Source organism: Acomys minous (genome assembly GCF_964271855.1).
Source record: "Acomys minous genome assembly, chromosome: 11".
In the NCBI taxonomy this organism is placed as follows: Eukaryota; Metazoa; Chordata; class Mammalia; order Rodentia; family Muridae; genus Acomys; species Acomys minous.
The window spans coordinates 56272581-56285563 of NC_140492.1; the positions used below are offsets into that span (position 1 = coordinate 56272581).

Genomic DNA, 12983 nt, shown 5'->3' on the forward strand with positions numbered 1-12983 from the left:
ATTTAGAAAGTATAGCTTATGCATAAAAGAAAACCACAAATCACCCCGTCTCTTCATCGAGAGATGGCCCGCTACTGATATTTTTGTAGGCTTCCAGGCTTTTAACGTAATGCATACATAAATATTTTTACTCAGAAGAACGTCATTGCATTTATATGCTGTTCTGGAAGTGCCCCTCCCCCAGTATAACACGCATATCTCACTGTGACACTAAGTGTGCCTCTCCACTGTTTTAATGCTGCAGCTGTACTCCATTGTGTGCGATCTGCCATCATTTATTTACTTAATGCCATGTTGCTGTCAGTAAGCTGCATTTTGAAATTTTTCTCTTATTTTCCCTATTATTCAAAAGAAAAAGCCTCTAATTTTCCTCTGAGAAGGCTGGTTAGAGGAACTTATTGGAGTCAATGTAATCTCTGTGGCAGTGTTCCCATGCAGCCCTCCGTGGACTCACGTTCCTCATCCTTTGTCGGGCTCTTACTGGAGAGCTGTCTCTGACCAGCCATTACAAGCGTTGTGCCGACTCCTTTTTCTTTTTTCTTTTTAATACTTACCACTTTTGTTTAACAGGATCATTTTATATTTCTGAATAATGTGCTGTGTACTGACCTAACTTTCACAGACACCAATGATCTGTTTATGATGCCTTGGGTCATGGTCTAGGCTTTCATGTCCTTCAGGGCACTGTGAACCTGTGGTCCCGTGGACCCGTGGACCTATAGACCCATGATGCTGTGAGCCTATGAACTCTGTGGTCCTGTGGACCTGTGGCCTTATGGACCCGTGGTCCTGTGGACCTGTTCACCCGTGGTCCCATGGTCCTGTGGACCTGTGGTCTCGTGGTCCTGTGGACCTGTGGACCCATGGTAGTGGTAGGGCTGAACCCAAGAAGGGGATTAGCAGCTGTGGGCTCACTGTCCATTTCTTTAGCCAGCAGATACCCGTGGCCATGAAGAGTAGTCCTGACATCAGATACCTTTACTGAGACACAGTCACTCTCAAAATCACATGGAGGGCTGGCCTGTTTAGTAGTCTTATGGAAAAATGGCTCCTTGATGGTGCTGCGTTTTATAGATAGAGCTAAAAGTTAGTATCTGGTCCTGGTGACTTCACCCCACCCAGTGGTTTGTGAGAGCCATTTGTCCTTCTGACTTTGAGTTTCCTCCTCTCTGATGACAGAATGGTCTAGAACAGGACAGCCCAAGGTTCTTCCAGCTTCTCTTGAGCTATGACTGAGTCTCATGTGAATTCTGAAGCATTCACCCCTGTGCCTCCTATCACTGGGTTCTAGGGCAAAGGCGGCCTGAAGCGTCCATACTGTCTCCTTGTATATAACCTGGTATATTCTTTGTGCCCAGGACTTCCGGCGGCTCCTGAAGAAGGAAGAGAAGCCACTCCTCATGATGTTTTATGCTCCTTGTAAGAGAATCCTCCTTGGGCCACAGTCCATTCAGGGTTTGCTGGTAATGGGCAGCTGGGGTTGCCTAGGGCCCTGGTCTCTCTACCTTTTGGCCTTCCTCTTGGCCTTTTGGGCTGGCTCCCATCTTCCTGCTGTCCTCTTCCTCTCTCTGTCCACCGGAATTTACAGCCTCCTGCCGTCTCCACCCTGGACACTACAGAGTGTCTTGTCTAGTTAGCTGACAAGTGTCTTCTCATGCCTCTGGCTGTTCGGTCTGCAAAGCCTGTCTCCATGTCAGCATGCTGCAGCACTGCTGCTGTCCCACTGTGAGCCTCCCTCTATCTCAGCATGCTGTAGCACTGCTGCTGCTCCACTGTGAGCCTGCCTCCATCTCAGCATGCTGTAGCACTGCTGCTGCCCCACTGTGAGCCTGCCTCTATCTCAGCATGCTGCAGCACTGCTGCTGCCCCACTGTGAGCCTGCTTCTATCTCAGCATACTATAGCACTGCTGCTGCTCCACTGTGAGCCTGCCTTCATCTCAGCATGCTGCAGCACTGCTGCTGCCCCACTGTGAGCCTGCCTCTATCTCAGCATGCTGCAGCACTGCTGCTGCCCCACTGTGAACCTGCTTCTATTTCAGCATGCTGCAGCACTGCTGCTGCCCCACTGTGAGCCTGCCTCTATCTCAGCATGCTGCAGCACTGCTGCTGCCCCACTGTGAGCCTGCCTCCATCTCAGCATGCTGCAGCACTGCTGCTGCCCCACTGTGAGCCTGCCTCTATCTCAGCATGCTGTAGCACTGCTGCTGCCCCACTGTGAGCCTGCCTTTATCTCAGCATGCTGTAGCACTGCTGCTGCCCCACTGTGAGCCTTTGGGCTTGCCACTCCTCACCACCCCATCTGTCTGCTTCTGGGACCCCAGGCCCCTCAACACTGCTGGTGTCATCTGGCGGGACCAGAGGACCAGGGTAAGAGGAAGCAGAATCTAGGGATTGGGCCCGATAGCTGTATGAGGCCAGGGGCCATGGAAAATGGCAGAAGGGCAGTTGAGGTGGCAGCGGGAAGAAGGGTCTGATTCCAGCTGGCTCCCAGTGAGCGAGGTGAGCTTGACCAAGCTCCACCTCTCTGGGCCCAGTTTCCACACTTGTCAGAGAACAGGCTTTCCCAGCTTTTAACTGCTTTTCACAGGTTTGAGAGTATTTTACATCACCACCAAGTACTATAAGTATATGTAAATCACATGTAAACAAGCTGATGCAGTGTCACAAAGGCGTTCTTACCCTTACCATGAGCTGGGTCCTGTACCAGATGAATACTATATTCTGTTTTATTGGGAAACTGTTTGCTTACGCCTGCTGCTTCATAAGCCCCTGAAATGGATCAGCACACTATGGCCCCGTGGCTCACTGTTTTGGTAATAAAGTTTTATTGGAACACAGCTATGTCCGTACATTGACACACTGTCTATGGCTTTTGGGCAGCTGATTAAGTACCAGTAACAGAAGGTACTGTGTAACCACTCCCGCAGTCACATAGTCCTAACTCATAGCATGATTGGAACCTGGTGGACCCTGAACTATGACTCCAGGGCTACACATGGCCTTCCAGAAGCCCGAAGGCATTGTCAGTTGTGGGAGGAAGTTGTGCCCAGGAGTGTGAGTGATGGGCGTGACTGGCACAGTCTGTGGCACCAGGCTGCTGTTGACCCTTGAAAACCTACCTCACCTCCACCTTCCTGGGAGCTCCCTGTGTAGAGGCCCTTTCTCTGTGCTGTGTGCTGTTGGTGTACACCTCTGGCCAGATGCCTCCTTGGGGTTCTGGTGGCTTTGCCTGATTGAGCCTGTAGTTTGTTCACCATGACAGCATGACATTCTCTACCCAGCCCCAACCCCTTCCCCCAAAGCCCTTGGGAAGAGAGTCGGTGACTCCGGGAGGAGCCCAGTTTCCCCACGTCTGCAGTCTTCCTGTGGTTCACTCTCTAGTATTGCTCATTAGCTAGTCTCAGCATTTTTTTTTTCTTTCTCTTTTCTGAGGACCTTATTAATCATTTAGCTGCAGATTGCTTTAGAAATTACCCTTCCGCTTTGGCATCTGGAGGCGTGGGCCTCCCTTGGTTTGTCTGAACCTCAAACCTCCAGGACTCAACACACTGATAAAACAAAACTGTAGAACTCAGTGTGTGTGTGTGTGTGTGTGTGTGTGTGTGTGTGTGTGTGTGTGTGCTGGTAGGCAGTGAATGCCAGGAGGCAGGACCATGGTACAAGCCACTCGAGGCTCCCCCGTAACTCCATCAATCATTTTAAAAGCGCATTCACCAGCGCTTGCAGCCTGGCGTTTGTGCCATCTGCCCCACCCACTCTCTCAGGCTTCCTGGCAGCGGGCCTGCGCTGCTCGCTGCAGCCGAGATTGTCTTTAATAATAGAAGGCTGAGGCTGGAGGGGTTGAGAGCCTCCAAGGTGTCACAGAGCATATTAGTGGTGGGAAAGGAAGAGGAAAATGGGCTTGCTAAGTTAAACTTCCCTTGGAGGGTCGGATTGGATAGCCTCCAAGATCCCAGAGACCCCAAATCCTTTGTGTGTGTGTGTGTGTGTGTGTGTGTGTGTGTAGTGAGACTAACTCGAGGCTTTTATTATACTTAGACCAGCCCTGGCTGCCGTGCCCCCACTCGTGGTATTCGCAGCCATCCCCTAACCCTGCAATGTCTTGTCAGGACTGTGATCTTGTGATTACCCATGGATGAATAAACAAACCCAGAGACAGTGGGAGCCTTTAGCTGTGACAAGGCGTCTGGATCCCCAGACCCTGCTGCTCTCTCAGTAAATGTTTGTTCACTGAATTAATGAGAAAATAAAAAGGCTGCCTGCTCTGGGCTTGGGGCTTCGAGAGTGATAATTAGTCTTGCCTCTTCCCCGTACCTTGCAACTCAGTCCCTGAAAGAGAAACTTAGATGGAAAGTTAGGCACGGGCTCTGCTTTTGCAGTTAGACCGGAAATGGGGTTAACCTGGGGCTTCCTGTTCTTCTTCGTTCCCCCAGGACCTTCTCTTCACAGAACTGTTGGCCTCCGCCTCTGGGATAGCTGAGGTGTACATTTGCTACAGGCTACAGATGGGCAGAGCTGGGAGAGAGGCCACACCTGTGGGCCTAATGGATGGTCGGGCTGGTGGGCAAACACATATACCGCCTAAGAAGGAGGCAGTGAAGTTATGCAGTGGTGGGGTACCCCTTTCTCGTTTGGAATTGCCTCCCCCACGGTGGATGGGGAGCTGGGCATTGAGTGACCCCTGCTGCATCTCTCTACTGGCTCTACCTACTCTCCCCGTGGTTCTGCACAGTACCTATGGGGCAGGCACTGTCTTCATAGACAGGGATACTGAGATTTTTCTCACTTAGCATCCCATGTCCCTTAAGGGTCATTGGCAGACAAATGCAGATGAGAGTCTTATTCCATGGAACACAGGATGTCTGCTGTGCCATCTAACTGCTTTCCTTGCCATGGGGCATTGGCTTGTGTATTCCCACTAAGGCACTGAGGTTTCTGTTTTCCACTGGGGGGGGCGTCTCCCCAGTGAGGGCAGTGTCATCTCCTCACCTTCGTTGCCACTAGTAGTGTCCATGTCAGGGCGACCAGCCCCCAAAAGAGAGCCACCTGCCTTCCCATTTCACAAGCTCTGGGTTTGTAGCCCAGGGTGGAGGTGTGCATCTAGGTACCCATCTGTCAGGCAGGGGTGTCCGAGAGAGGGGTGTAGGGCATTTGTGATGTTCTCTCAGACTTTTGTGTCTCTCTTAGTAGACTTGTTATCAGGAAGGACTGGATAGTCCCAGGAAGAGGACTGACAGACAGACCCCCACTGTGGATGGGGAGCTGACTCCCCCACATCCTCCCCCCATTTTGCCGGTCCCCACCATGCCTCTGTCTGCCCTTGAAAGGGGAGAAGCCCCTCCCACCTGGATTCTTGGCTCATAGCCTTCCAGGGTGTGAGCTTGTCAGTCTGCCTGTGATGGAGGATGCGACCTTGCATTTTGAGATGAGAACCCACCTGACCATAGTCCAGGCAGCCTTGGTCTCAGTGGCCTTCAGACATACCTCTCAAAGCTCCCCCCCAACCCCCGAATTCAGATAGCTGTCAGAAATGGTAACAGCTTAACATGTTATACTTCCTGGTGGCCGAGGGAGCTGGACCTTGTGTCCAGTGGGGTCAGTGCAGAAATGTGACCTGCTCTGTTTGGGTTTAGATGAAGGGGCAGGTTTGTATGACGCTTGCCCTGAAGTACAGAAGCGGATGCTCGCCACAAGTCTACCAGTGCTGGCAGTGTGTGTTACCTTCCCCAGGAGATGAGTGTGACCATTCAGACCTCACAAACCTGGGAGGGCAGAGCCGCAGGCTCCTGTGCAGAGCCGTGAAGGCTGGGGTCTGTTTTCTTCCTTCCCCACAGCTCAGAGGGGAGGGAATGTGGCCAAGGCCATCAGCAGGCAGAGTAAAGATTAGCGCCTAAGTCCTGAGTCTTGGCCCAGTGCTTCTTCCCTCCTGCAGGAGCCAGCACCTTTCACGCTGGGGCTGCCTTCAGTTTATTGCCTAATTGTGCTTGTAAATGGAAGCGAAAAGAGGCATGAAAACCCCAAAAGTCATTGTAGTCATAGCCACAAATTTTCCTTTCTAGTGGCATTTGACTCTGGTTCATTTGCCATCCCTGACCGGGTAAGGAGGGCATCTTTTAGCTGTGCATGTAGGAGGCTGCTCTCAGCATCTGTCCTGGCTCCCTGTGGTGCTATGAAGCTGATCAGCCACACTGGAACACTGTGGGTTTTGCTCTTCTCTTTGGGTACCCTTGCTTATCTCATCTGAGATCCATGGATCCACCTAGTGGCTCCATCTTGTTTCATGCCTGTAAATTCTTCAGTGGCCAGGCCTTTGCTTCCTATCCCTGTGGGTTCCACAGGGCCCAAGACAGCTCTGAGCTTCCCAATGTATGTAGGGATGGTATGGATATTTGTGGATGGCTGCTGGCGGTATTGGGGGCGGGGGCTGGTGTGGGGGGAGCTCAGGGCCTACCATCATCGTAACTGGATTTTGGCTTTTCTTCTGCTTGTAACAGGGTGCAGCGTGTGCAAGAGGATGATGCCACATTTCCAGAAGGCTGCAACCCAAGTGCGAGGCCACTTTGTAAGTAAGGCGCTGCGGGGACAGCAGGGCTTCTGGTTCTGTCGTGGGACAGAGTATTGGGTGGAGAGGGAAGGTTCTGAGCTACGAGGCTGCCAGTCCCCGCTGCCCAGGTTGCTTCTGAGACCTGTTCTCTGTGAAGGTGGAGAACCAGCTGCACCGTGTTTGCAGGGCAGGAGTATTTTGGTACCCGTCAAACGCCAGTGATGACACAGCAAGGAACCCAGCAATCCAGGGCCAGGGAGCAAGGGCGGAACATCTGAAGTCTAGCGTTCGGGTAGTGGGGTCCAATATGTGTAGCAGTTGCTGGGGGGAGTTCATTGGCAAAGAAGGGGGCGTTTGTTGGTACTAGGGGATACACTGGACACTCAGGACAGGCTCCCAGAAACCATGCTTGCCCCAGGGCTCTGTAGTAGGGGTTGGGGGGGGGGGCAGGAAGCAGAGCAGAAGGAAGCAAGCGCAGCCAGACTGGAAAGCTGCAGAACAAGACTATGTAGGCAGCCCCCCAAAGAGGGAAGGAGAAAAGCGTAGGGAGGCAGAGGGGAGACTGGCGGGCGACAGCCGAGCCCACCTTTTGAGAACATGAGGAAGAAATACCATGAGGGCAGCAGTTCTTTGGAGAAGCCAGGGCGAGCAGGACAGTACTGAGATGGACACTCTGCTGGCAGAAGGAGATGGGCTGGGTCCCACCGTGGAATCTGTCCATTCCCTACACCCAGTGAGGAGCACACCTGCTATAGCGCCGACCATCTCAGCCACCTGTCAGCGTATAGGTCTGAGTATGTTTATGTTGTTGTGAGACAGATCGCCAGATCTTCTTCATCTCGTAGAACTGAAACCATGAATTTCCCCTTTGCTCGTCACTCCTAGCCCTGAAAGATACCTTTCTATTTCTTCCTCCCATGGTTTCAAGGTCTGACCCACATCAAAGTAGACTCGGACAGCATTTGTCATTTGTAACTGGCTTATTTTGCTTAGCATGATACCCTCAAGTCCACCCAGGTTGTAGCACGTGGCACAATTTTCCTCTTTTCTTTTAAAGCTGCATAATGTACACCCATGTTATACCCACACCTATCACTTATCTTCTTAGCTCTCCGTGGACATATGAGTTGCTTTCTAGCTCCTGGCTCTTATGGAAAGAGACTGTGAACCTGGGTGTGCAGACGTCTCCCCTGCTTCGACGGATATGTTTGTCCACTTCTGCACTTAGCCATAAGTAGCAGTAGCACTCTTGGTGGCAACGGGAAAAGCATCTGCTGCTCTTAGGAGCATGGAAAAATCCATGCACCACTCACAGCACGCTAGCAGAGGAGCCATCTCCATGAGTCCGGCTCATGTCCCATTGCGGGAGATCTGAAGTATTGAAACAGCACCCCGATCTTTAAGTGGGGATTAGTTCAAAGTCAATGTAAGCGGCATCACGTAGACAGGGGGATTGCCCACAATGTGGCTGCAGGGTTGACTTACAGGAACCACTGCTTTCACTGCTGACCTCATTCAGGGGCAACGCCGTGGTCCTACTTGCCTCTCTCTAATGAATCTATAGTAGCTCGCCTGGAGACGTTTGGCCCTGAGGTACATGTACATCACTCTAGGGAGATTCCACTGCACATTTCTGGGGCCTCAATAGATACCATATTTTAAGATTATTTAGCCTGGAGAAAAGGCTTAATTACCTACCCTGTTCTCCTCGCCTGTGCCCCGTGTAGACTTGGAACTGCTCAACTTGGCTTCCAAACTCTGTGGAACTGTCAGGTAAATAACTCAAGCCTCAGATCAGGATAAGAATTATTCTAACCAGCCTTCCCGCCAAGCCATACTCATCTTCTGCAGCCTTCCTGAGCCAATGCCACACAGTCCACCTGGGTATTCCCCCGGGGCCCTGCCACACCGCCACAGGACTTGCCTGTGCCCCATGCACAGGTCTACCCTACCTTTGTGTTTGTGTCGGAGCACTTTCCTGTTTAATACAGTTATGATCTGTGGGAGCGGGAGCTGTGTTTCTTAAGTCAAGTGTGCTTCTTCAGCACGGGCCATAGAAGGTAACCTGGTCCATGCTGACAAACGAGGGAGTATGAGGTGTTAGCACTCCTAGGTTTGTTTTATTTTAGGCGCTGTGTTTATCGAAAGTGGTATTCCCTCCGCCTGAAGGAACCCGGAGTACTAGTTACTGAGCTCAGGTATACAGTGGGAAAGAGGCAATTAGGACAGGGACTTTGCCCTTGGCCAAGGGCTTATACTGGCTGTTCCGTGAAGTTGGCCCTGAAGCATACTTTTGTTCAGGGGACCTGCTCTTCCTTCCTGAGCCCAAGCTAGAGAACTAAAATTTGCCCATTTTGTTCCACCAATGACCAGCGGTTCTCGCCTGTGGATTGCAATCTCTTCGAAGTGTCTGTGTGTTGGGGGTCGGGGGCGGGTGTCACCTAAGATCATTGGAAGGTACAGATATTTACATTATGATTTGTAACAGCAGCGAAATTACAGTTATGAAGTAGCAATGAAAATAATTTCACCATGAGAAGCTGTATTAAAGGGTCGCAGCACTAGGAAGGTTGAGAACCATTGACAAGTGACATTATCAAAATTAGCAGGGATGCTAGTCTGTGTGTAGTGGTATCTATCTAGAAGCCAGGGACAGGACCAGAGGGCCGGGCAACCCAGAGGTGTTGATTGCTTTCTGCCTTTGCACACAGAGCACAGTGAGGCCAACATAGACTTCCCCACAGGAATCAAAGTCTTGCCCTCCCCACCGCTAAAATCCAACCGGCCTAGAGCGTCCAGCCCCCCTTCATCTCTATCATCTTTGAGTCCCTTCGTCTGTCTGTGTCTGTGGTAAGAGTCAGAAGCTGTATTCCGCTACAGAGCTTGGGAGGCGTCCAACCTGATGATGTCATACTGGAAGTCACTCCAGGTCAGGAATAGGCGGCCTTTGCCATTCCAAACTCTGATCTGCCCCTTCGGCACTGGTGGCTCATGGGCATCTATCTGTCCTCCCTGCTGCTAACTAATTGACATCAGCCAAGGCAACCCCTGGTTCATCAGCATTAGAGAGAGCCATGTCCCCATGTGCTCCCCCCCCCCCCAGCCTTGCCCTTATCCACGGCCACACTGGACCTTCTGAGCATCAACCAGTCTCCTGTTAGCCTCGGCCAAGATGGAGCCAGAGTGGGTGTGAAACCAGAGTAGAACAGGTCTGGTGACAGACTTGTACGGGTCAGGCGTGGTGCTGGCGCTTGCTCATTGCCTAGCTGGGAGTTCTTGAGTGAGCAGCTGAGGCAGGGGCCCTCCATTGCTCTAGCTCTGAAATGGGGATGCTGATGCTGGCCCCACTGGGTTGTGAGGAGCAAAGGTGTCAGCTATGGAGTGTGTGGTGGATGGGAATGACCTCCTCCTCCTCCTCCTGCTAACTCCCCTGAGTCCGTTCTTCATGCGCGCCAGGAGGAGGTGCCTCCAAGGCCTGCATTCTCCCTGTGGTGCACAGAACACGCCTGGCACCGGGCTGTCCTTGTCTTACAGCCTTGTCACTATAGTCTTACAGTGACCCTCTCTGTGCCCTCGGTTCTGCCCAAGCTCATCTCCCACATGTGCCAGTGCTGTGCTTCTGATAGCTCACACGGCAGTATGGTCTGGATTCCCCCCTCTTTCTAAATATAGTATCTAAAATAAAACTCAGCTTTTCTCTGTCTGATGGACTGCTAGTTGACCTCTGCCTGAGCTGCCTGGCTCCTCAGCAGTGTGCCCTGTATCTTCTCATCCATCGTCTTATCTACATCCGCCATCTTGGATCAGGCTCTGCTTAGTCACCTGGGTGTTTGTTGAAGGCTACTCATCTGTCCCCCTGATAGGCTGTCTTCCCTGACAATCTGCCCTGTCCTGTGCATTCACCCTGTGTATTCTGGGGCTCTGCATCCATGGGTCTGAGATAGTTGGGGGAAATGCGTCTCTATCAAACATGCACAAGCTTTTTTTGTTTGTTTGTTTATTCCTCAGGCAACATAATATCACAACGATTTAGCATCGACATGGTGGGGTTTTATTTGGGAATAATTTGAGATAATTTGGGGCATATGAGAGAGTCTCTGTAGGGTATATGCAAATGCTACCCCATTTCAAAGAAGAGATGTGGCTCCCAGGATTTCTGTACCCTGTTTTTTGTTTTTTGTTTTTGTTTGTTTGTTTTTTTAATTCCAATGGATACTGAGGGATGACTGTATTTTGAAGAAGTGCAGCCAGGTAGTAATGCTTTCTTTGACTTCAGTAGGTCTGTACCACACCTGAATGGAATCCCACATGTAGTGGCAACTAAACTCTTTTCCAGAGTGACTTTGGTGCATGTGCGCATGTGCGCACACACACAGACCTCATTAACTAGTCATTGTCTCCAAAATGGCCCAGAAGTGCTATAGAGTCTTGAGATCAAGTGACACCCAAAGCATAGGTGTTTTTAAAGGTCTACATAGAAGTGAGGTTGGTTTTTGCCTAAATGGATGAATGGTATCGATATCTAATTCATCTTGGGCTTAAACAGATTTTACTTGTGTTGAGCTGCTGCAGATGAGGAAACTTAGGTACAAGAGAGGCAGCTGAGCCCTGTCAAAGGAAATGTGTCGGCTGGGTAGGGCGTTGGTCCTGCAGTCCCGGTGTCTGTCTGGAGCTCATAGCGCATACTCCAAGCCTCTGGTGGAGGAGGAGAAAGAGGAGGAAGAAGAAGATGCACAGTTTGCAAAGTATCTGAGGAGGCAGACGGGCCAATTTCCTTCCTGTGCAGAAATCTTAGACTGTCTCCTTCTTTGGTTTAAAAAAAAAAATCTAGACCCTAGCAGGTGTACAATTAAGAGCTTTGTAAGAAAGAAGGATTCAAAACCGAGACAGGAACCATATGGGCTGAGTGCAGAGTTGGATTTCTGCCTGCAGTCTGTAGGATTGTAACGTTTGGTACAGAGAAGTGATGCGATGAAAAAAAAAAAGAGGGTGTGTGCGATTAATCTTGTGGCGAATGTGCACTGACGTGAAGGAGATCAATTAGACAGGGAAAAAGAACTTTGAAGTAGACAGTTATTACTGGAACCGCCTGAAACAGTCGCGCGCGCGCACGCGTGTGTGTGTGTGTGTGTGTGTGTGTGTGTGTGTGTGTGTGTGTGTGTATACAGTGGCATTCAGAGGACTCCAGGCCTTCTTGTTAGTTCAGTTCTGTTTCAGTTCCCTCTGCGTTCTTCACAACATCCCAAAACAGATGGGGGACCCTTGTTGATTTAGCAAGCACTTAGTATGTGCCTGTTGTATACCAGGCACTACTCTAGGCATTTAAGACAATTGGAAAGATACACTTGGGGGATGAAGGAAGGGGCTGAAGGCTCAGACAGCATGACAGGACCATCAGGGCTTGTAGGAAATAGGGTCCTTGGCGTCATGGAGCACGAATTTGTGTTGACAATCCTTGACCTAGATTGTCGTGTCACCCACGCCCTCCAAGCTAGAATCCTCAGGGAGGGTGAGTGACTTTGCAGAGGCCACACAGCTCATAGGTGGATCCAGACACTAGGATCAAACTCATTGCCCACCAGAGCCACCAGGCTCCTGACTCTCTTTCTGTGTGTGCCTATCTGTTAGAATTGGAGATGCTTAGCTCCCTCTACTGCCTTTTATGCTCTCTCCCTTCATCCCTGTGTTGCCCTGCTCCTGTGTCTTGCCATTTGACAATATTTTCTCATGAGGACAGAGAGTTGTAGCACCTAATCTATCCCACCCAGAAGAAGGTGACACTGGCTTCTGGGTTGCTTTTCATAGTAAGCCACATGACAGTAACACAGCTACTCAGACTTTCCATTTGAATTCAGGGGCCTGGGCCATGCAACAAGAAGGCAAGGTCAGGAGTGGGGAATGGTACCTCGTCCCTTATATCCCATGAGAGCCATGATCTCTATAGCCACACATGAGAAATGGAGCCTGAGACTCCTGTACCAAGCTAGCTGGGCAGCCTGACGACAGGACATGAGATGTCCAGGAAGATGTCCAAGGCCCTTGCACAGAAAGGCTCAGTGTGTCCAGAAGCCACGGTTTCTGCAACTTCGAAAGATCAGCCTGAGTTGACATGAGCAGAGAGGAAAACAAAAATAAAAGCAAAACCACATTTTATACTTGTATGGCTGTGGCCATGTTCCAGGTCCTCAGAACCCCATGTTGTTTTGTTTTGTTTTGTTTGTTTTGTTTCCTCCAAATGTCCTTTCTTGTGGGAGGCAGTCCTGAGACCCAGATGCTTGACTTTTCCAAAGCTCTCCGTTGTTGTTTGGGCTGGTTCAGACAGCCTTGATTCCCCTGGTTGCACACCAACTTGCAAGGCTTTGTCGTCCCCTGTGTCATCTCCCAGGGTGACAACCTGGCCAGGCCATGCAAAGGTGGGTGCAGGTAGGAGACTGGTCT

The 12983-nt window shown here is 50.8% G+C and overlaps 1 protein-coding gene across 1 annotated transcript in view; it reads left to right on the forward strand.

The window, feature by feature from the left end:
* Positions 1–12983, forward strand: part of PDIA5 (protein disulfide isomerase family A member 5) — a 91275-nt gene that overhangs the window by 41748 nt on the left and 36544 nt on the right. Inside the window, exons 7-8 of the mRNA XM_084802390.1 lie at positions 1359–1419; positions 6496–6563. Coding sequence (XP_084658516.1) covers positions 1359–1419; positions 6496–6563 — 129 coding nt within the window. The remainder of the gene's footprint in view (positions 1–1358; positions 1420–6495; positions 6564–12983) is intronic.